The sequence below is a fragment of the Lissotriton helveticus genome, chromosome 9 (genome assembly GCF_964261635.1).
Source record: "Lissotriton helveticus chromosome 9, aLisHel1.1, whole genome shotgun sequence".
Classification (NCBI taxonomy): Eukaryota; Metazoa; Chordata; class Amphibia; order Caudata; family Salamandridae; genus Lissotriton; species Lissotriton helveticus.
In genome coordinates, this window is record NC_136070.1 from 577603630 (window position 1) to 577628584 (window position 24955).

Below are 24955 nucleotides of genomic sequence, written 5' to 3' on the forward strand. Positions count from 1 at the left end.
CGGCCACTAATGCAACACTGGAAGCAACTAGTTGTCACCAAGCTTCTCTCATATCAAGCATACCATATGGGGAGTTCCTCCGAATCAGAAGGATTTGTAGCGAGGATTCAGAGTGGCAGGAACACAGTTCCAAAGCAAAACAAAGATTCAGAAATCGACAATACAATCAAGGAAATATCGAAAAGTGTTGGCAAAAGGCAAATGAAAAAACAAGACAGGAGTGTCTGAGAAAATCAACTGAAGAAAAAGGAAATACAGCGCATGAACCCATCCGACTCATCATGGACTACTCAGAGAACAGCAAAGATTTGATAAAAATAATGAGAAAAAACTGGAAAATACTCCACCTGGATGAAACTGTAGGAAAGATAGTGGGCCCACATCCAGTGGTCACGTACAGAAGAGCGCCAAACTTGAAAGATCAATTAATCCACAGTCATTGTAAAACAACCAAAAAGAAAGATTGGCTAAAAACCACTGGCTTCGTCAAATGCTATAATTGCAAAATGTGCCAAATCGCAAAGCCTATCAAAGAAATACCACTACCTCACAACAAAAAATGGCAAATAAAACAACTAATCTCGTGCACGACGGAATTCACAATTTATGGCATCATGTGTCCGTGCCCCCTAATGTATGTTGGAAGCACAAAGGGAGAGCTGAAAAAACGGATAATGGAACACGCTAGAGCGACGACACACAAAGACAGAGCGAATGCGGTGGCAAAACACATGGAGCTACAACACAATGCGGATTGGCAAAAACTAAAATTCTTTGGAATTGAGACAATACCAAAGAATATACGTGGAGGAGATCGTGAGAAAATCATGCGCAAAAAAGAATCGCGCCACATCCTGAATTTTAGAACCTTACATCCACACGGCCTGAATCAGTCGGAGGAGTTATACATCCACCTCGCATAAATATTAAAGATGAGCTGGTGAAGTTTGGGAAATCAACTTTCTTATTTAAGGAAATAAATGAAGAACAAGAGGAATAAAATATGACGAACCCCACTGGAGGGAAATAAACAGGATGGTGGCAAAATTCAACAAAAGATATTTCGAAGCAAACGCATAATCCCACTGGAGGGATGTAAATGTTACCTAAAGGAACAATTTGCTCCGAAATACAATATGTATTCATGACGCAATGAATAAATTAAGAACTATGACTCTTGCACAAGTAAAACTAGTTGGTGGAACTTCACAAAACAGACTCTTTTTAACAAAAACTGCAAATACCACAATGCCTAGAGTTAAACAGGATGTGAAGTAACATCCAACGTCATTGGTTACTTTAAAAATCATGAAAAAATGTAAAAAAGGTGATCGTGAGCAAGGTGCCAGCAGCACTGAAACGCGTTGATCGTTTGTTTGTTTTCAGCTGTAATATTGAATAAATCAAATTGTGGAAAGGCAGCGCGTGTGCGCCCATTACTTTCGCTGTGGCGGAGGAGTGAATGATATATATATATATATATATATATATATATATATATATATATATATTAAGCACTCCGCTGCCTCGCCTCGCTCCGGGATATCACCAGCCAGGGCATACAAAAGAGCTCACGGACACGGACCAAAGAAGTTTCCTACAGTTTATTGCAGTGCAGGTATGTCAAGAGTGTACTTTCGAGTGAAGCTCTTGCCACACTCCATGCAGTGAAAGCGCCTCTCTTCCATGTGTATTCTCTGGTGCTGCAGAAGATTTTGCTTACGAGTAAATCTTTTCTCGCATTCATTACAGTGAAAAGGGCTCAATTCTGTGTGTTCTCTTTGGTGAAATAGAAGATTTGACTTTTGTGTAAAGCTTTTCCCACAATCAATGTAGTGATAAGGTTTCACTCTTGTGTGAATTTTTTGATGAATCAGAAGAGTGGACGTTTGAGTGAAACTCATTTCACAATCCGTGCAATGAAAGGGCCTCCCTCCAGCATGTGATTTTTGGTGCTTAAGAAGAGAGGTCTTTTGATTAAAGCTCTTTTCACATTTGGTGCAGGGATACAGTCTCAGCCCAGTGTGGATTTTTTGATGTTCCGCCAGAAGTGCCTTCCTGCTAAATCTCTTCTCACACTGAGTGCAGGCAAGGGTTCTTTTCAACTTGGGGGTTCGCTTGCATTTTTTTAAGGTGAACATGTGAGCTGAATTCATCTTGGGCTCGAAACATGCTTGGGATTCGTTCTCATTCATTATGCCTACCTCGGATTGGTATGCTGGAGAATGAAAAAGGAATGCAAGAATATAACTTAGAAATGGTTTAAAACAGAAACATAGAAAGTTGCAATTCACGTAGAAGTTAGATCTTTTAAAACATACTTTTTGTTAATACGCAAACATTGAGCAGTCAACCAGACATGACGTGCTGCCACTTAATCCAGTAACAGGAGATTACCCAGACTTCAGTGCTTGGGATGTACGACATTACAACGCATGCTTTTACATCGCATGCTTTTACAACGCGAGTTTTACAACGCATACCATTACAACGCATAGCGCTTTGGGGCGCTGGATAGTGAATTATTTAATTTACTATTCCAACTCCAGTCCCCGTGGATAGTAGGGAAGGTGTTGGATAGTAAATTAAATATATTCCCTATCCTAGAGCGCCCCCCAGCGCAATGCGTTGTAATGGTTTGCGTTGTAAAAGTTGCGTCGTATATATATACCAAATCCTTCTTCCTCCAGAGAGACCGGGACACTTTGATCAGCGGTGCGACTCGGGTTGGAGGTCTCCGATATCCAATACTGCTCCACGTACTTTCAAGGTACCACGCACTCTGCACAGGAAATAAAGATTAATGCTCCGTCTGTGTAGTCATAATCACGGTTTTATGGTTTGTAATAAACCGTGATTATGACTACAGAGACGGAGCATTAATCTTTATTTCCTGTGCAGAGTGCGTGGTACCTTGAAAGTACGTGGAGCAGTATATATATATATATATATATATATATATATATATATATATATATATATATATATATATACTAGGGAGGGCACTCGCTCTTGCACTTTGCTGGAATAAATATGGATTGCTGGCACTGGAACTTGTGATGTGGCTACTTTTTGATGTTTGATATTTGACTAAACATCGAGTATTGGAGTGGAGGTCTGCGCCTGTTGAAACCGCTACCTTTGGCGGTCAGGACTCTTCGTTTTATATATATATATACATACACACACACATATACAGGTGTCATGTGTACTCTTCTTCTTACATCTCCTCCTCTCTTCGCTGCGGCGAGGTCTGGTCCTAAGTCTCCATGTGTCCGGGAGCTTTTTCATTGCTGCACTCGGGATTTCCCTTGGTCTACGCGGCAGGGTGTCTTTCAGTACACTTAAGTGTACTTTGTTGCTTTTCTTGCATCTTTAGCAATATTGTCCCTTTTGCGTTGCACTCCCTGGAGTGGTTCCCCAGCTTTACACTGCTCCCATCTTGGTGTTCAGATACTGAACGATATCTCTCTTTCTGGACGAGGGTTGATTTTTCCTCCCTATCGGAGGATGAGTCTAGAATTCTGAGATTCTTTCCTACGTTTATACATCTGTTGGTACTCTGGTGCCTCTGCTGCCACTTCCTTTGGATGTACCCCTTTCATTAGGTATCACCCTATACTGTATTGGCTGTTCCTGCGGTACAGCTCTTCTGATGTCAGTCGTCCTAGGGTCTGCACCCTGCATATCTGTATTTCGTTATTTTCTTCTCACCTTAGTCTTCAAGCAGCTTGGTTGGGCAGTCCTATACTTATTTTAGCTACGCCGCCGTGTTGTCTCTGTGGCTGTCTGCTCTGTGCATGTTTCGGTAGTGGCCTGCATCAGCGTGTGTCAGACTGTTACTGTTCGCCCCTGTCTCCCCTTTGGTGACTGGGTGTGCACTTGGTGCGTTTCTTGTTCCCGCCTGTTCTTCTAAGACATTGCTCAGTTTCTACCTCTTGCCCTTTGGTTCCTGGCTGTAGCCTCTCCGGCCTTCCTTCCGTGGGCTAGCCTGGTAGTGTCTGGTTGCATCTCTTCATCTCTTCCTCAACCTTTGGTTGGTGTCCACATAGTGCGCCATTAAGCTGAGAGTGGTCCCTCTTCCGCCTTTGTTTGGGACTCTCTCACTTTTGTTCTGGTATATAGCTGGTGCCGTTTCTACATCTCATACTTATACGGGCATGGTGTGGCACCATTCTGGCATTTTTGGGACGCCTTGCCTCCCGTTATATTTTGCTCTTCCGAGCTAATTGGGTTGCTGTCTGGCTGCTCCGCCGCAGCCTTCCCCATTGCCCATCACTCTGTTGCCGGCTCAGTGCTTGGGCACTTTCTGTTGTTCTGTCACAGACCCACCTCTCCACTGGGGTATGGCTCTGGTATCTATTCTAAGTTAAGGAATCTACGGCTAGATGTCTCTATCAGATGTACGAGTTACTTACCTTCTGTAACGATGTATCTGGTAGAGATGTTTAGCTGCAGATTCCGTAACGCCCACCCATCCTCCCGTTCTGCGAGGACCTTGCCAAGAGGGTTTCTTCACTTGCCTCTTTCAGTTGCCATTGGTTTTTCTCTCACGGGTGCTCGCATTGTTGCACCCCTTTGAGAATTGCCATATGCGGCTAACTCCTTCCAAGGGGCTTTTTTCCTGTAAAATGGTGCCTTTCGATTCACCTTCATCAGGAGATTCATCTTTTTCTTCTTTTCTTCTCCTGCTTCCTTCCTTCCCTCCCGGCTTCTCTATTGACTCAGGGCTCTTGTCTCCTCTATAGTCGTCTTCTTTGGAGATCTGTTGAGCTCTGTTTCAGACCTCCATTACTATAGGGGAAGTGCCAGTCTTTTCATACCATCCTGCAGTGGACTGTTGTTCTTTCTGTGCTCCGTTTTTCCTGGACGGCACAGTTGTACATGGTATTAACAGTCTATTTCTGTCTGTTGAGATATTCTTTCATTGTTGCACTTGGGGAAGGGTCTTAGCTTCGCTTTGCTTTCTCACAGCTTTTTCACTTATATGTAGACAGTGTCTAATTCTGTCTTTTACGATGGTGTCTTGCACCATCCTTTATTTCACGGATTTTTCATCCTTCGCACACTGTTCCCATACTTCCACAGTTTTTGTTGGTGGCTGCGCGTTGTGCCGCGTAAAGGTTTCTCCGAAGAAAACTGAAGTCAGCGCGCCGGGAGGGACTTATATGACTTCGCTGGCTTCACGTACGTGAACAACATCAGGGCGGGGTCGTGTGGCGCTATCCCCTGGCGCTCAGAGGTGCTGCTGCAAAAAAAATTCAGGATCCAGTCTGACGCCTGGGGATATTCTAAGTTCAGGAAACTTGGGCTAGGCAACGTCTCTACTAGATACAACGGTACCGAAGGTAAGTAACTCGTACTTATGGTGGGCACCTTGCACCAGTCCAAACAACCCTTATTGATGATAGGTTTCAGACAACCTTTATTGAAGCTATGGAGAGCAGCTTTCAGGCTAAGTCTTGAAGGAGTATAAAGCAGCTTGGTTTACCAGATTATAACCTCTTTAATGTCTGAATGAAAGGAGAACCACACAAGGTGTATATATATATATAAAATATGTGTATTTATTTCTAAACACTCTCTAGTAATTCCTTTATGAGATTACAGAGCAAAGTACACACTTTAAATTCCACAGAACTTCAGTAAATAGCACAATATACAGTGGGCCCCAGGGGGGAACCAAACCATATATTAAGAAAGAGGTATAAGAACCACGACTTGACTAGACACAAGGCCTAGAGCCTGTAGAATCGCTGGGACCACAAGGAACAACCCAAGGTAGTGACACAGGGGACCCACGGGGGACGCGTGCAGTGTGAGAACACAGCCGCGAAACGCCGTTAGCTTCTATGGGGAAAGTCGCGGTTGGAATGGTAAAGATTAAGGGCACTTAGGAGACGACTTTGAGCAAACCCCTTTAGATTTAAGGGGTTCTAGGGAAACACCCATGGGAGCACCAGAGTACTCGAGTTACCTCACCCAGGGAAGCCGGGTGCATAGGTGTCAAATGGTGTCGGGAATCGTCGTTGATTTCAGTGGCGACCTGCCGCAAAGTGCTGCTGCTGTGGAGCAGAAAAGTGTCTGGTGTGATCCAAGCCTGGATCGAAGATGTGAGTAACCTGAAAGCAGAGGGGGCAGAGTCTGGGTTACTTGTCAGTGACCAGGGGCACGATAGACGAATGCCCACCGATGTCGGGTGATTAAGGTGTGAAGAGGTGAAGCTTGACTCTGCAGCCACGAGGACCATGCGGAGTCGACGACAACCACGAGCTGGATTCGAGCTGGCCCACGAAGGATGTCGAGTGCTGCGGCATCGGTGCCCGGATTGGACCCAACAAGCCTTGGCAACAGCAACTCACGCAGTAAGAGAAAAGATGCTTCGGTGTGGACCAGCAAGATCCAGGGGGCTCCCCAAGTGGTGGAGAGTCAGGGCACGTCTGGAGCAACCAGGAAAGCCCAAGGAAACTCAAAGTTGCCTTCTCAGGGACCCACCAGTCGACGTACCAGGGATCGCGAAAGTACCTCGAGCGGAAACACGAAGGGCTGGCTCACGGAACACTCGTGGAGTGTAGGCCAGCAATCTTCGCTTGAAAAGGTGCTCGGGGTCTGGGCTACAAGTAACCCAATGCACAGCCTCGAGGGACGTTGAAAAGCTGATGCACTTGCAAATGTGCACGGTGTCCAGGGGTTCTGGTTCCACTGTACCCACGAGAGCTTCGGGTCTCAGCTTTGCTGGGGACTCGGGTCAGCCTCTGGGAAGTCTGGAAACCCACCTCCTGTGTTGCAATTACTTCGGAGTCCGGCGAGAGCTTCGGAGATGCAAACCGTTCAGATGCGTCTTTGGTGCCTGCCACGCAGGGGAGTAACTCCTTCTTCTTCAGGCATCCAGCATCGTGCAGATCGTTGAAATTCCAGGATTCAGTATCAGAGTTTCGTCCAGGTGTAATCTAAAGTCCTGTTGTCAGGGGTTCCTATCTTATACCCAAGGAAGGGTTGGGACAAACTCTGGGGACCCACCTATGAGAGGGTTTGGAAAGAGGGGTGGCTACACCCATTCCCTTTGTTCAGTTCCGCACCAGAGCAGGGACTGGTAGCCCCTGCAACCAGTTTGAACTGGGCTATGCACAAGGGCACCAAATGTGCCCCCAGTGCTGACTTCAAAGCACTCTTGGAGTGCACCCACCCAGCCCCAATACACTAAAGCCTTTCTGGGAGGTCGTGACACCTCCCTGTGACAGGAAACCTATTGTCTAGGCCTCCCCTGCCAGAGTTTCGTCCAGCAGCAGGAGGCCAGACTCGTGTCTGTGGCATCCATTTTGTGATGCCAGGGTTCTTTTAAACTGGTACCGGGTGTGCAGGTGTGTACATGTCTCTCCCTCTAGAAGGGTGGAATCATACCCCCGCCGCCAGGACTGGAGGGGGGTATGATTCCAAAGTGTTTGACACCAAACAGAACATGTTTCCTTGCAGCCATTACAAAGTTAGCATTTACCGCGAGGTTATAATGCACTTAAGAGTGTATATGATCTGGCTCCATCACAGGTCAACCCTGGAGAATAGATTCCGAAGGCTGCAGAGAGGCCCTGCTTATGCATGGGCACCCTCTCACACAAAAAACAGCACCCTGCCTTCAGGATTGATAAGGCCTGCAATAGGGGTGACTGATAAGGTTATATAAGGTAGATATAGGGAACATATATCTAAGTAAGGGGTGCATACACCATGTTACATAGGCTGTAGTGGCAGACCTGTGGTGTCATTTTGGAAGGCTGCCCAGGGGTGGCAAAATACATGCTGCAGCCTCTGGGGTACTATGCCCTGGGCATATAGGATACCATATACTAGGGACTTATAAGGGTACACCAGTAACCAAACTGGAGTGTACCTAAAGTACTTGGAATCATTTTAGAGAGGAAAGCAGATAGACTGGGGCCTTGAATAGCAGGATCCCAGCCAAACTAAGTCAAAAACCATCAGAACACCAGGACAAATGTGTGGGCAACCATGTAGTCAGATTCCACCTTCCTACAGTAAGGTGTTATCCACTTTTACCTCTGCCTACCTTTGGGGTTCCACTGGACATGCATACTATACCTCATTTTGGTATAGTATATACAGAGACAGCTTCCTACAATATGCTTCAAACGGATTATATTACTTACCTAGTAAGCATCTGTTCTTGGCACTTGGAGCTGTAGATTCACCCACCTCCCCAGACACATGTAATTGTTGCAGTTCTTACAATTTACATTCATACGCATGGACCTCTATATTCTACTCTCAATTATTCTATTCTCACCCTTTTGCGGGAAAAAATTTAACAATGGTGTTGATGCCCATGCGCACTATCACCGAAAGGAGGAGTCACCTTACCTCATGACTAGAAAGACTTCATCGAAGAAAAACAATTTGCAAACATCCAGATCCAATACTAGATGACAGGAGTATGCAAAGCATGTGCATCTACAGCTCTACATGCCAAGAACAGATGCTTACTGGGTAAGTTACATAATCCTTATGTACTGACTGCATAGACCATTGGAGGTGAATGACAAAAGGCAGGCTTCTTGCAAGGAGTGCAGGGGAAAAAGCATGTACCCCTGCACTACAATTGTTGTTGATACCGTCATTCACTTCCCAGTTCAATAAGAGGAGCAGTAACCACCATTCTTGTTGCATGCCTCACTTTTGTTGTACCTCATTTCAACTGAACCAGGCTATTTTGTGACGTATTGTTTAAAGGAGTAACTCTTCTGTTCAGCTTGCAGATTGAGTCCACTAACGGAATAAACATTGGTCATGCCCCTCCCCCCCGCCCACACCACCACCACCACCACCATAAAAAATGAACGGCGCAGGGCAGCAAGGGTTTAGATTGACTTGCCTAAGAAGCAGTTGTGTGTAGTTTTATACAAGCAGTTTACCTGTCAACATGCAGTTGTGTTTTTTCTGTAATTTGTACCACTGTAACCTTTCTTCTTTTTAAGAAATGTACTTATCCAGCAGACACACTGGCCACTTAGTGCACCTGTCTCTATTTTCCAAGACACATTTACTAATTGTACTTCTCATCCATCAATGGTCACCCATGGGTTGAACACATTGTGATAGTTTGTGGGATTGTTGTAGTTCTTATTGGGTGAAGGTGTTGGTTTTAGGGTTTTTTAAAATACCCCCATTCCTGGGGTGCATATGTGTCTAATCCTCTGTCTGTTGCTCCATGTGTAAAGGTCTCATGAGCAACGGGTTTACTGTATGTCTCTAAATAGCTCATAAGCGGCCAATTTAGTAGAAGGACCTGAAGCTAATCTCTCTATATCATTTGGTCTTACAGCTGCTTGCGCTTGATCTGAGCAATAACAAGTTACATCATTTGGAAGTCTTGGAAGAACTTCCGCAGAAGGCTCCTCTCCTGAAACGCCTTAATCTGTCAGGCAACGTGGTAAGTGCTACATGCATCCTTTGGCCCACGTCTCCATTCTTTTGGTTCACTAGTGTTGACTTTGGCTTTTCCTGGAACTTCTAATCCACCTCCTTTGCTTGTGCTCTTTAGTTGAAGACTGAGCGAGAGCTGGATCATTTGAAAGGCACAAACCTGCAAGAGTTGTGGTTGGATGGGAACCCCCTGTGCGACTTATTCCTAGACCGGTCCACATACATCAGGTCAGTCTGCGACACCGTGAACCACAGCAGTATCTGCGTAGAGTCAGACAAGCTCCAGGCTGACAAACTAATAGTGTTCGAAAGGTCTCCACAAAAGGTCATGGGGGAGTTGTGCATCACCTGACTTCATCTGTTTTGTTGTTTTGTGGTTATAGGGTGATCGTAAGCTCTCCGGAAGGAGCAGTGTTTTTGCAGCGTGAATCTTTCTGGATTCACTATGCTGTGCATTATTCCGCCATCTAGTGGTTGGGTCTGGAATTGTGGTATTTCTTCTCTCTTTTTTTTTTTTCACGGCCCAGGTCGGCGTCGACATACCACCATTTGGTGTCCTTCGTGACATTGACGCGCCTCCTCCGTAAGCTCCCACCTTTGGTCGCCATCTTCAGAGTCTTTTTTTCCGCCGTTGGGTCTGGATCGTCAGTGAAGGAGCTCCACAACTTTGGAGAGAAGAATCCACGGAAATAACAGGAAAATCGAGAAATCACCTGAGAACATATTGGATTACGAGTCACGTAACGGGGGCGACGAAAGGAGAGAGAAAACACAGAGAACTTCGACGTTTCGTTTGGAGAATGCGCACACAGGGGGCTCCCTCGGCGTGGTGAAGGACAAAACTCCCTTTAAATTCTGCGCCAACTGCCACCACAAGTACTCGTAGAAGGACCAACACCCAGTTTGCCATCTCTGCCTGCCACTCGACCATCGAAGCGAGGACTGCAACACCTGCGGGGCGTTCACTCCGAAGACCCTCAGTGTAAGAGAGAGGCAAAGAAGAGCAAACTACAGCATGCAGGGGCAGGGGACACCTCCATCGCTCTGAGATTTGGCACTCTCCTGTGGAGAGGAAGACAACATCTCTGAAGGACCGGAGGATCCAATAGTCGTTGAGGTCGAAAAGAAAACGCCGAAGGAGGTGAGAGAGTCTTCGAACCCCAGACACTTCAGTGATACTCGAAAGAGTGAGTCAAAGTCCTCGAAAGGAGCACTGCTGTCGAAACACTCGGCAGCGGCAACTGCATCCAAGGACAAACAGCCCGTCGGTTGCTTCGACAAGGACTCCCAGATGGCAAAAACCCAAGATGAGGCAAAGACATCAAAGAACAGTCCCGAAAGGGACGCTTTGACGTCGAAAAATGAAGGGTTGAAAGCAGCTACGACTTTGACGTTGACAACCACAAAGAGTAAAGCCAAAACTCTCGACGCCGAACACACGTCCGAGATGGAGAAGAAGAAGAGGCTCGAGGCCGAAATGGCAAGCATCTTGCAACGCAAAAGGGACTTTGACGAGAAGATGAAACAGTTCACTATTCCCTCGAAACCCACGGCCGAAGCCAAAAGGTACGTCGAGGAAATTCAACCACACCAGAACCTGTCGCGGAACAGGAGGAGGAAGAGCTGTATTACGGCGATGTAGAAGGTGAGGAAGATGAACAAACTACCAGGGCTCGACATCCTCTGAGGCACAGAACTTGCAGTGGCAGGATCTCGACGCTGGAAGAGGGGGTAGAATCCTATCCTTCAAGGCCTTCGCCGCCGGACGACATAGGAATCTATAACCAAGTCATCAAGAGGGTATCAGACACATATGGACTGCGGCTAGAGGAGGAGAAACCCCAATCTTGCTTCCTCTTGGAGACATTGTTGCCATCACAGGCAAGAAGCAAGTTCCTACATATTCTCACAAGTGTGCTGGACCAGGGGAAGGAGGCCTTCAATGAACCTGCTATGTTTAAAGCAGTAACCCCAAGGACGGAGAAAAAGTACAAACACTCTTCTAAGGACTCTATGTACATTAAGGGATCAGTACCAGCGGATTCAATCATAACATCCACGGCTAGGAAGAAAGCAAATATACCCACCTCCAGACAAAGAGAGCAGGAGAATGGACCTAATGGGGAGGAAGATGGAAAGGAGTGTGGCGATCCAATGGCGTATCGCCAATTCCAATGCGCTCACTAACAGGTATGCATACCAGCACTGGGAAGAAGTGGGCGAACTCCTAAAACACCTACCAGAGCAATACCAGAGAAGGGTGAGCCACCTGGTAGAAGAGGGAAAGAACATGGTAAATACATGTCGGAAGTCAGCCCTAGACGCAGTGGAGACATCAAGCAGGCAGATGATGCTGGGAGTAACAGAGATAAGGCATGCTTGGCTAAGGATTTCAGGCTTCAAGACTGAAGTACAAAACAACAGCCTCAACACACCCTTCAACGGGGAACAGCTTTTTGGCGCTCCAGTTGACGAGAAACTGAATCAACTCAAAAAGGACAATGAGACAGCTAGGTCCATGGGGGCACTGCAGTTCAGAGGAATGAGAAGGGGAACACCTTCAAGGAGACCAGCGGGTAGGGGGAGCCACCAACCTGTGGCACCACACCAAACCATCCAACAGGGTTATCAAGGAGGTTACCAAGGCCAACAGCGGGGACAGCAGCAGCAAAACTGGCAGTACCAGCCCAGAGGAGTGATGTGGTGGTGCCCCTGAGTGATGTGGTGGTGCCCCTGAGTGGTGTCCCTGAGTGATGTGGTGGTGTCTCTAAATGATGTGGTGGTGTCCCTGAGTGATGTGGTGGTGTCCCTGAGTGATGTGGTGGTGTCCCTGAGTGATGTGGTGGTGTCCCTGAGTGATGTGGTGGTGTCCCTGAGTGATGTTGTAGTGTCCCTGAGTGATGTGTTGTTGTCCCTGAGTGATGTGTTGTTGTCCCTGAGTGATGTGGTGGTGTCCCTGAGTGATGTGGTGGTGTCCCTGAGTGATATGGTGGTGCCCCTGAGTGATGTGGTGGTGTCCCTGAGTGATGTGGAGGTGTCCCTGAGTGATGTGGTGGTGTCCCTGAGTGATGTGGTGGTGTCCCTGAGTGATGTGGTGGTGCCCCTGAGTGATGTCCCTGAGTGAAGTGGTGGTGTCTCTGAGTGATGTGGTAGTGTCCTTGAGTGATGTGGTGGTGTTCCTGAGGGATGTGTTGGTGTCCCTGAATGGTGTGATGGTGTCCCCGAGTGATGTGCTGGTGCCCCCGAGAGATGTGGTGGTGCCCCCGAGAGATGTGGTGGTGCCCCCGAGAGATGTGGTGGTGCCCCCGAGAGATGTGGTGGTGCCCCCGAGAGATGTGGTGGTGTCCCTGAGTAATGTGGTGGTGTCCCTGAGTGATGTGGTGGTGCCCCTGAGTGAGGTGGTGGTGCCCCTGAGTGATGTGGTGGTGTCCCTGAGTGATGTCGTGGTGCCCCTGAGTGGTGTCCCTGAGTGATGTGGAGGTGTCCCTGAGTGATGTGGTGGTGTCCCTGAGTGGTGTGATGGTGTCCCCGAGTGATGTGGTGGTGTCCCCGAGTGATGTGGTGGTGTCCCTGAGTGATGTGGTGGTGTCCCTGAGTGATGTCGTGGTACCCCTGAGTGGTGCCCCTGAGTGATGTGCTGGTGCCCCCGAGTGATGTGCTGGTGCCCCCGAGTGATGTGCTGGTGCCCCCGAGTGATTTGGTGGTGCCCCTGAGTGATGTGGTGGTGCCCCTGAGAGAGTGGGAGAGAAGAGAGCAAGAGAGAAAGCTGGAGAGACTGAGGGAGGGCGAAAGCTTGGGAGAATGGGATGGAGAACATGAGAGAGAAAGAGAGAGAGATAAGAGAGAAAGAGTGAGAGAGGAGAGGAAATGAGAGAAAGAAATAAAATGTGAGAGGGAGACAGGGTAAAAGTGAAAACGATGGAATAAGAAGGGGAGATAAAGTGAGAGTGGGCTGCTAGAGTAAGAAGGAAAGTGGTGAATAATTCAGAGGCTGTGGAATGGAGCAAGAAAGAGACCTATAGAGGCACACAAAGACAGCACGCGGACATCAAAGGAAGGGTGGGAGGAAACGAGCATATGGGGTGTGAGCGATAACGAAAGTTAATTGCTGTAAGAGGGGGAGCAGGAAGTGAGGCTGATCGCGCGCTGGAGAAAGCAGTCTGCTGCTTTCAAGTCCATGCCAGATGCCAGCTTCGCGCTTGAATGACTCACATGCACTGGCCATAAACCACATTCCAGAGGTCTTTTTGGTAGACTTTTCTTTTACCCTTACTATAATCTTGCATAGCGATTGCTTACACAATAGCTAGGCTCGACCTAAAAAGGTTACTGTATAGAGCTAGAAAAAACACCTCCAAACAAAAGACCAAAAAGCAGAGTACACTCCGCAAAGGAGCGTTCTCATTTGCTACAAGAAGCACAGGAACTTCTAAAGAAAAGGTCTATAGAAATAGTAAAATACAAGGAACGGAACAAGGGTGTTTACTCCACCTACTTCCTCATCTTCCTCATACCAAAGGTAGACAAAACCTTACGGCCAATTCTGGATCTAAGGTTCTTAAAAGAGTTCATAAAAACTCAAAGATTCAAAATGACATCTCTCCAAGAAGTAATACCCCAGTTACAGGAAAGGGATTACATGGCAACTATCGACTTAAAGGATGCTTACTTACACATCTCCATCAACAGCAAACACAAACATCTGCAAAGGTTTATGATCAACACATCTATAAAGGTTTATGATCAACAAGACTCACTACCAGTTCCCAGTGCTGGCATTGAGACTCAAATCTGCACCAAGGGTTTTCACAAAATGCCCGGCAGCAGTAGCCAGCACACTTAAGGAGGTAAGGAATACATATATACCCGTACCTCGACGACTGGCTGGTAAAAGCAAGCTCTTACAACAAATGCAAGCAGCACATGCAAGAGGTCATATAAACACCAGTCTAACTTGGGTTTTCAATCCATTGGGGAAATTCATCAATAGAACCAGAACAAGTGAAGATATTCTATGGGGCTGAGATCAACACCATATAGGGCAAGGTGTTTCCGAGCACGAAGAGAACTTTGGCAATATTGAAGGAGACACGTCTTTACCACACGGGGCAAGCTCGGACAGTGAGGACAGTGGGCAAACTGATGGGAATTATGGCGTCATGCATACATTTAATCCCAAATATCCGCCTACACATGAGACCATTCCAAGAATGGATTTAACAACAATGTTCACAGGCAACAGGGAGTTGGGAAGATCTAGTGGTTCTCACACAAACAGTACAGCACGAAATAGCGTGGTGGAACAAAAGGAACATAACACAAGGGAAACCATTCACACAACCAACTGCAACAGTGACCATCACAACAGATGCCTCCCAGATGGGGTGGGGAGCACACACAAACACCCTTAAGGTAAGGGGATTGTGGTCACAACAGGATGCGATAAAGCACATCAACTACCTAGAGCTGAAGACAGTGTTCCTAGCCTTAAAAGCCTTACAGAAACAACTGTACGGACACAGGGTACTAATTCAAACGGACAATGCAACCACCATGTTCTACATCTACAAACAAGGAGCAACACAGTCAGTGACACTATCAGTGGTAGCACACAAATATGGAGATGGGCAATTCCAAGACAAATAGACTTGTTAGAAATACATCTACCAGGAAAGGACAATGTGGAAGCGGACAGACTCAGCAAACAGACGTCAGCATCCCACGAATGGGAAATTGATCAACAAGAAATCCAGAAGATATTCCACAAATGGGGAACTCCGCAAATAGACCTATTTGCAACACACCAAAATGCAAAATGCCAAAACTTTGCATCCAGACAACCGTGCAAACTGTCCCTAGGAAATACGCTATGGATAAGCTAGTCAGGGACATTTGCCTACGCTTTTCCATCGATACCACTGCTACACAGGGTACTAAACAAATGCAGGTTCAGCAACATGACGCTAATATTGATAGCTCCTCAGTGGGCCAGACAAACCTGGTTCTCACAGATTTTGGAGATGGCACAAGCGCCTGCACACAGGTTCCCCACAGGAAAGGACCTGTTAACAATGCAAAACAAAAGGGTGATATACCCAGAGCCAGAGAGCGTCAGCCTGGCAGAATGGCTCCTGAAGACCTAGAGTTTGCACACCTCAAACTGCCAGCAAGCACAATGGCGGTGCTTAGAGAGGCAAGGAGACCTACCACAAGGACGTGCTACATAGCAAAGTGGAAAAGATTCTCCGAATGGTGCATAAGGGAGAAACTACAAATAAGAATTACCAAGAAATCAACAGTACTAAAGTACTTAACACATCTACTACAAAATAAACTAAGCTACATATCTCGAAGGGTGCGCTTAGCAGCAATAGTGGCTTATACAAGAAAAGAAACAGGGAAGAGTTTCTTCACTTCCCAAGTAGTAAAGAGATTTCTAGAAGGGGCAAAGAGAATCGCACTGCCAAACAGAATGCCACTTCCAGCATGGAACCTCAACGTAGTGCTAACTCAGTTGATGAAGGCACCATTCGAACTTATTCATAAAGCAACACTGCATATGCTCATGCTAAAGACAGCCTTCTTAGTAGCTATCACACCGCTACGAAGAGTAAGCGAATTACAAGCGCTAACACTATAGGAGCCCTACCTACAAATACACAATGACGTGATCGTAAAGAGAACTGACCCGCATTTCATACCAAAGTTGGTGTCAAGGTTCCACATAAACCAGACAATACAAATACCAAGTTTTTTCCAAAAACCAACCACAAGCACAGAAAAGGCTTTACAGACACTGGACGCCAGGAGAGCAGTAATGCACTATATAGAAAGGACAAAAAAAATACAGGAAAACAAAGCAGTACTTTGTGTTTTTTGGCAGCAATTGTTTGGGACGGCCAGTTACCAAAAATACCGTTGCATGATGGATTGCACAACCATACAATTCTGTCTCAAACAAGCAGGGCAAGAATTACAAGGAGCAACGCATGCTCGCGCAACGAAAAAAGGAGCAACAATTGTGATTCTAGCAAACACACCTATTCAAGACATTTGCCAAGCAGCAACATGGTCCTCAGTGCACACGTCCACTAAGCACTACTGTGTAGATATTCAAATGAACAAAGAAGCGCAAGTGGGAAAGAAGTTCTTACAACACTTATTCAGTAACCAGCGCTCATCTTCCTCCCAGCCACCACAAACCTAGTAAATCGCGACAAAGTCTATGCACAGCATAGTGAATCCAGAAAGATTCACGCTGCAAAACGTATAGTTTCTTACCCGTTGGTGTTGTTTTGCAGCTTGAAGACGTTCTGGATTCACTAGCGATCCCACCCTCCTCTGCCAGAAAGATGAGACAGGAGGAAGACTATTAAAACAGTAGGAAGACTATTAAAAGAGAAGAAGAAAAAAAGATGAAGATAAAAAAAAGAGTCCGAAGACGGCGACCAAAGGTGGGAGCTTCCCGAGGAAGCGCATCGATGTCACGAAGGACACCAAATGGTGGTATGTCAACACCCACCGGGGCCACAAAAAAAAAGAGAAGAAATACAACAATTCCAGCCCAAGCACTAGATGACAGAATAATGCATAGCATAGTGAATCCAGAAAGTCTTCATGCTACAAAACTACACCGACAGGTAAACTATACGTTCTAGCCCAGAAGATCTGTGCGGGTCGACTTCTGAGGGGAAGTGAATGGTGGGCATTGATTATGATACCTGTAAATGGGAATGCCTGAAATGAGTTTCATTCCTTAAATTGTATTTTTTTTGTTTTTTTCAAATGAGGAACATCAGATATAGTCTCAGGTTGCTTTGTATCATCGGCTAATAGAAGAGTATTCTGTTCAGAATTATATGTTTAGTATTCGTGGCATCTTTCTGGGAGTCCCTAGTAAAGTCTGAATCGTGGGATTTGTATCCATGGCCCATTACTAGGTAGCCTTTAGTAGTCTGTTTTCCTAGTTTTGAGTGCGTTGTCCTAGAAATGCCTGGGATTGTCTGAATTTCTTGCCCTTCGGTCTGCCGCTTTAAGCTCTTAATGCCTATGGTGGCCTAAAATACATTGTTTTGAATCCAGGACCTGCAAAAGTTCATAATGGTCTATTTATCTGCTTTTGTATTTGTTGTCCCTATCTTTGAATACTCTAGATGATGTGAATTCCTGGCTTTGTTTCGTGGCCACATGCTTGAGAATACCCAGGGTGATATGAACTCCCTATTAACTTTAAAAGCCAAATACAGACTTGTCTGAATTTAGTTTTGTATCCACTGATCATGCTTGTGATGGCCTTAACTTTGTTTTCTATTTCCACGATTCAGGCCCCATCTATGGGTTTGTCTTAGTATCTACCCTTATGTTCGTGGTCCTTGCCTAGGGTGGTCTGTATTTCCAGTTAGGTTTTTGGGACCCATATCTGTGAATTCCATTGCATCCTTTCCTGGATTTATATGTCCGGAATACTTGGGATGGTCTGAACTCCTAGTATTTTTTTTCTTCTTTTTTTTCTATTTTTTAAATCGTGCAGAATGCCTTGGTTATTTTGAATTCTTCTATTTTTGTCTTTTGGAAGGACTTGAAGACTCCTCCACATAAATGGAAGTAATTGCCTGTACACTTCACGTGCACAGTACTGGAGTTGCGTGCGCCCTCTGACTACGGCCTGTTGTGAGGGATTTCATGCGGGCGCTGGTTGGCAGCAGTCTTTGTGAAATTGGACTAGTGAGGTGCCGCGGCTGCATGGGCTATGCGGCTCAAGTGTGCTGTGCCACACCGTGAACTGGCAGCCTTTATTTCCTCATATCACTGAGCCGGCATGGCTGGTGGGAGGCGGTGCATTGTGGTGTCGCAGGGGCTGCAGAACCGTTTGGCCAACATTCTGCCAGGATTGTAGGATAGAGCCGGTACGTCCATGCCTGAACCTAAGATGGCCGCCGCTCTAGACATCCCCACAATGACAAGGCCAGCTAAACTAAGAGGTAACAAATAAAAGACAACTCTAGCTATCGGCGAGAGATATTAAGAAGGAGCTCCTAGCCCACACCATTAAGCTATCAGCCCTGTCCTCAAGTTACCTATCCTGACTAGCAAAGCTAAGGCGCTGACGTCTTGGGCTTAAGGACACAGACACATTGCAGGCGCCTGATCCTAGGAGTGTGCTCACAGTGTGAGCTATTTCACAAGCCAGGCTACCTACTTGTCTCAACAGTTCCTGGGAGGCTTTCATCCAGAGGGGTGCCTTGCGACCCAGTGGAGGAAGATGCATTTCTCGGCCTGTATGCCACTTTGTCAAACCCCCTTCCACCCCCTGTTGAGGGAAATGGTGAGACCTAGTGTCCTTTCTAAGAACTATTGGGAGTCTGGCCCTTCCTTCCCTGTTAACCTCTGTCATTCTCGGCACACTCATGGTGTAGAAAAGGGTCCCAGCATGCCCGACCCCAACATGGCCGACAGTGGTGACCTTTTTCTCCCCTTGATGATCTTTTACTTTTACTCACAAAATCCTGCCAGGACTGTGCCTGACCTCAAGAGGATGTTTGGAATTTCCTCGGACCATGGCTCCCTAGCCCCCCCACACACGCACGATTCTGACATTCCCCTGATTACACTTGACTCCTACCCGGACAGCGGAGTTCGAGCATTTTGTCCGACACCCCGTGGAGCTGCTCTGTTCAGCTAATTGAGGAGATCGGCCTTGGTTTATCCCCTGACCGTCACCTGCCCAGCTGGACACTATTTCTCCCCTTCTCCCTGTCTCACCCTCCCCCCTGCGTATTTCTGCCGGTCTGCCTTTTCCTTGTTTCTTTCTTTCCATTTTTCTGACCGATGCCCGTTGGAGCTTCCAGAGAGCTATAGAGGAGACTGGCCTTGGATTTTCTCCCTGGCCATCACCTACCCACTCGGTCTCTGGGCTGACTTTCCCTTTATCTCTTTTCCGTCTTCCACCTCGTCCTCTCCCTTCTAACTCCACCTCTCCCCTTTCCCTCTCTATTTGTCTCTCCGGACATTGGACACAGTTCTTCCTCATCTCCCTGCTATGGCTCCTTCCTCCCCTCCTTTCCTATAAATTCTCTCATCCGCGTTGTTTGTTTACTGTACCTAACTACGCTATTGTAACTGATGTAATTTGTAACGCAATGTTCCTCTGCTATAGCGCTATAGATACCTATAGGTCTAGCCAGCGCTTTATAATCCTTTTGATGTACCTTCTAATGCAACGTTCCCCTGGTTATGCGCTCTGGTACCTCCGGGTCTAGATAGGACTATATAACCTTCGCAAATTCAAATAAACCAAATTACTGTTTTTTCCTGAATGCTGAGACCTGAGCAACATGGCTGATGACCGGTGGAGCTGCTTGACAGCTAATGAGGAATCTGGCTCTGGTTTTCCCCCTTGACCGTCACCTACCCAGCTGGACATTTGGCATTGTTCCTCCTCGTCACCCCGCTTTTACCCCTTCCTCCCCTCCCTCCTACGAATTATTGAAACATTGTTTATGTGTTATGTACGTTTCTATGCTCTTGTATCTGATGTATCTTGTACCGCAATGATCCTAAATGTAAAGCGCTCTGATACCCTCTTGGGTCAAGTTCGCGTATATTAAACTTTATAAATAAATAAATAGCACTTTTGTCCCATTTGAGATATTTCCTGCTCTCTGTGGATTTTCCTAGAGTAAGGTGACAATGGGTTTCCACTACCTCCTTTGCGCCCTCTCTTGTACTTGAGCATTCGGGGGGCTCCTAATCTACCCATTTGCTTCCCCTGCACACCGTGGAGTCTCTATAGGGTGCCATTAGTGCCTCAGCTTTCAAAGAGGCAGCGGTCGGTTCTGTGAAGCCAGTTAAATACAATACAGCACAAGTTAACCCCTGCTGCCCAGCTGATTGGTCAAAGTAGCCTCTTCGGGCTCCTAACCCAGTGCTGTAAATTAACTTGTTAGTACTTATCACCACAGTTCTTCTATATGTTTTTTTCTGTTTTGGAGAGCCTGCCGTCAACCAATGTTCATACCACTAAACATAGGAGGTGCTAGAAGTTTGCTGTAGCCTCTTGAGTGAAAGTCATGGAATTCCTAGATAAATCTATACTACACTTTTTCTACTAAAATGTTTGCTATTGAATACCGCAAGGGTTATGATCTTTTGCCTTACTGTTGAGCTTTGTATGATTTTTTATCATAAGAGGTCCCTTCATGACGTAAAAAATGTTCTGTGAATTCAAAGCCTCTTACATATACTACATTTACATTTGCTCCCAGGAACCCCTTACTATGTCCCTTTTTTCAATTTCGTGCTAACTGGTTGATTTTCTTACCCACACAAATACACATGTATCCTGTGCAATTAGATGTGTGTAGGGTTATATGCTATGTTGCTCCTTTCAGGACATTTCACAGCAGCATATTCTTAACAAGTATTCACCCCACCCATTGACCCTCTTTGCCATATTACATGTTGTTGAGGGAAGAGGGGCGAAGTAGACTCTTTAGGCTGTGCTTGCGGCAATCTCTTCCTGACCCAATTTGAAAACTCACTTTTATCTCTCCTCTTTTTTTATTATTATTTATTTATCTTGATGCGGTGTACGGCAGTGCAATCCAGGGACACTTTTCGAAGCTGTTGCGTCTGGTAAGAGATTTTTCCTTCTACACTATGAGTTTTATAGTCACATTTCTGACAGGTGTGCTTTCAGTGGGATTGTTTGATTTCTAACCATGTATTTTTCACCACAATCTTATATTCCTTCTTCATATGCACTCCATACATTTCTGTTTATTTCCTACTTTCATTTTTCCTCAGGATGGCCATGATCTAACCCCTCGTATTTCCTTTGATGTAGAAACTCCCACGACGCTCCCACCTTCGAAGGTGAGTAAGATATAATGCCACTGGTGAGCAAGGGTACATGGCTGCACTGTACCGCATGAAATGTATTCAAATAATTGAATGGTATCTTTTAATGAATTCATCATTTTCTGCTGGAAAATCATAGTTGGCTTTGTTTTAGCTGTCCGAGGGCAGATCTCAACATTTTTAACCTGTTCTGTTTTAGTACATTATGATGAAATGTAATTTTGTGAAGACTCGATGAAACAGGTGGCATCATTTTAGGTTTTTAAGTCCTGTTGCGAAGTAATGTAGAAATTACTGAAGGCCTCAAAAGGTCTTTTGAGCTTTTTCTATAATTGATTACTTGTTCTTCTCTTGCCACCATGTTTTCTTTCAGCTTATTTTTTTACTGCTGTAGCTTTTCTTTACCTTAACTTTATTGTAATTTTGTTTTTGAAATCCTTTCTCCAACAGTATTTCTTCTATTTTACCTTCTATTTTCTAAAGGCAAGGCATTGTGTGATCTGACACCTGGGTCAGCATCTTGATTCCAGGAAATGCAGCTCATTTTCTGAAGCGAATAGTTGTACAATAGTGTCTCAGGAACTCAGGATCAAACCCCCACATTTTTTTTCTTTTTGCAGCCTTAGACACTTCCCTCCTCCGCTCCTTCCACAACCCCACCCTTTCGCATCTTCATTGAGTCTTTTTAGCCTTCTGGAGCCTCCTCCATCAGGAATATTCTAAGGATGCAAATGTACAAAACCTGTCCATTTTAAAACTCTTGTTAGAGGCAAATAACTTTTTTTTCTTCTGTATCTTATTTGCAGGGCAGTTACTTCGGATCCGATGACATTAAAGTTCTAGTGCTGAGGTTCCTGCATCAGTAAGTGCATCCCTTATCTTGACATAATGTGATTAGGGCTTTGGTGAGGGTAGAGTGATGGCTGTGAGATGGCATTCCACTAGTTCTGTTGCACCCTTATGAATTCTTAAAATTGGTCCTAAATCCATCGAAGTCAATGTGTCCTTGTAGGAGATCACTTGTGTTGAGTGTAGCACTGTTGTTTGTATACTCGTTTATCAATTCTTACACGCATCCTCAACCCAATTTACATACAGCTAAGTAAAAAAAAGTTACATTTTACACAGATCTTGAAAAAGAAAATGTATAAAACCTAATCAATACATGTTATTATCCAAGAGATTGAGTATCATCAGGCGTTGGTTGAAAGAGAAATCAGGAGAGGAGGAAGGGGCTAAAGTGATAAAAAGTTGGTTGGGGAAGGAGAATGGATCAAGAGGGTAAGGTGTAACAAGATCATAAGCAGGAACTGAAGTGCTGTTGAAAACCACAAGCGGCCTGGATAAGTCAAGAGAAAAGAGATTGTGTCTGAAGAGGTTTGTGTAGAAATAGGAGGAGAATAGTTGAGGAAAAAGGGGTGGGGAAAATGTGTTAATAATGGGAAGAGGTAAAGAGCATTATATTAGATGTAGGTCAGACAGGAATTTTTAATTCTGCAAGATTTCCATGTGTGAGAAAAGCTTTTATGCATCTTGGAGATGAATTTTGTCTGTGCTGAATTCCTTGCAGATATTACTCAGTCTATGACTCGGGCGACCGTCAAGCTCTGTTGGACGCCTACCATGACGGTGCTTGCTGTTCAATCAGTACCCCATTCTTTCCCCAGAGCACAAGGTGAATAACTTTGCAAATTGCATGTCTGGTTTGTTGTCTCTGATTCATCATTACTGTCTCCAAAGCAGAATAGTTGTTTGCACTAATGGGTATGTTTTGGGCAGTGAGCATTAATGATGAATTTTTCTTTATTATTTAAGTGTATTCTATAACGTAGGAAGATATAATTGCGCTTTTTTCTCAGAACGCATTGCAAATTCAGGCCATTTTTCAGCGAGGTAACAACATAAAATGTGAATTTAATAATGTCCTGAAAGAAAGGAGACTGGATTGAACGTACCAGATGTCGACTAGTAGGTTTCAGTTGTATTGCTGCTCTTATGAATGATTTTGAACTTGGGAGGTTTGATTGTTGTTTACAAGTGACAAGGGTTTTTACTGCTGGGGTCAGAGAGTCCACCATAGTTGTTAGGTTGGCTAGTTCTGCTTCTTAGGATACTCACTGATAGTCCTAAACATAGAATATTCTTGTACGTTTGCGGGGATCCCGGAACACACTTCTTCAATTATTTAAAGTCCGTCTTTAGATCGAGGTAACCAGTTGAATGTCCATAAAATTGGTGTGACTGCCATCAAAAAAATTATGACAAGCCTGCTTTTTACTGAACGTTTCTGTGCCTTAAAATGACATCTAATTGAAGAATGTGACTACATTGCAGCATCTGACAAGTGGTCATTTGCGTTTAATTCTAAAAAGCCTTTTAGGCACATCAGAAAGAGAGAAGAAAAGAAAAAAGCCACCTGCTGGATCAAGATTTCAAGGACTGCAAGGAAGCAATGCACTGTTACTTTAAGAAGCCAGCAGCTCCCCCTCCTACCATATACCTACTTGTAGTATTCTCATGTTATGCTGTAATGTTCCCTCTCACCTTGTTCCTAGCTGCTCAGCCAGTGTGAGTGTTCTGTGTAGAATGTTGGTGTAAGTGACATGAGTGGAATGCTTGGGTGACTGAGTGTTGTCAGTTGGAAGATGGGCTGAGCAGCTAGCAGGCTGCTCCTGGTGGGGCTTGCTGTAAATACTTCCTAAGGACTGAATATACTACATGAAAGTCAACTCTGCTACGTCTACTATGTCTCCTGACCACATGGGGCCAGCTCACTTTATTTTGGCGACGATCTTGATGGGATTTATCCTCGCTCAACATGCCAACCAAGAGGAGTTAACCTAAAGCTGAGGGGTCTAAGAAGAAAGGAATTTGAAACAAGTAACAAGAAACTCAAGATAAAGAATCTGGTCAAACACGCCTCGCAACCCCTCCAGTGTCCACAACACCGGACAGCCCCAGGCATGCTGTGCCCTGATCTATGTTCTTTCAACACCTGGAAATATGTTATCTAGGCTGTCTACATCTTGCAGAAGATCTTACGCTACAAGAAACGTCTACTGTGCTTCTGAGAGTGAGGTAATCAGTCGCTGCCTAAGTTTCTGTCTCTAGTGTGATGTGCAAGGCATCCGTTTTGCGTAAGACTGTTTTCCTGCAAGTTCATCGTCTTTGACTGTATTCATGTTCCTTCTAGTGGGATTTGAAGGGTTTTTGCCTTCGTGTCAGCCCAGTACCGGTGGAAACTCTACTTGTGCCAAATTTACTTTCAATTACTGGCGTTTTTATTTTTAAGTTACACGACTGGATGATATATTTTTGTTGGGCCTGGTCTTCCTGCCTGCTGCAAGAGAGGGCCGTCATGGTGATAAAAATTCAGTTTTAATTTGGTAATAAGTATTTTCACTTCTCTACTTTGAGGACAGAAAAAAAAAACAGTTACGCTGCAATTTAAAATTCTATTTCTGCTTGCGCACCTTATCTTGCCAGTGGTGTCGCGCGGAGCAGCTTCTGAGCCTTTTATTAAGTCTCCGTTTCTAGCCTATCTGCTATACTGCCTTTGGACGTTTTGCAGCAATAGCGTGCCGGGAGCCAATCGGCGTCCGTCTCCTGTGCGTGCCGCCATCTTTGGATTGGTGACTCAAGTCAGTTTACCCTGGAT

At 45.4% G+C, this 24955-nt stretch overlaps 1 protein-coding gene across 1 annotated transcript in view; it reads left to right on the forward strand.

The window, feature by feature from the left end:
- Nucleotides 1-24955, forward strand: part of LOC144781602 (nuclear RNA export factor 1-like) — a 954052-nt gene that overhangs the window by 455319 nt on the left and 473778 nt on the right. The window contains exons 9-14 of the mRNA XM_078660537.1: nucleotides 9338-9445; nucleotides 9557-9666; nucleotides 21036-21072; nucleotides 21244-21312; nucleotides 22104-22159; nucleotides 22868-22972. Of these exons, the coding sequence (XP_078516663.1) occupies nucleotides 9338-9445; nucleotides 9557-9666; nucleotides 21036-21072; nucleotides 21244-21312; nucleotides 22104-22159; nucleotides 22868-22972 (485 nt within the window). The remainder of the gene's footprint in view (nucleotides 1-9337; nucleotides 9446-9556; nucleotides 9667-21035; nucleotides 21073-21243; nucleotides 21313-22103; nucleotides 22160-22867; nucleotides 22973-24955) is intronic.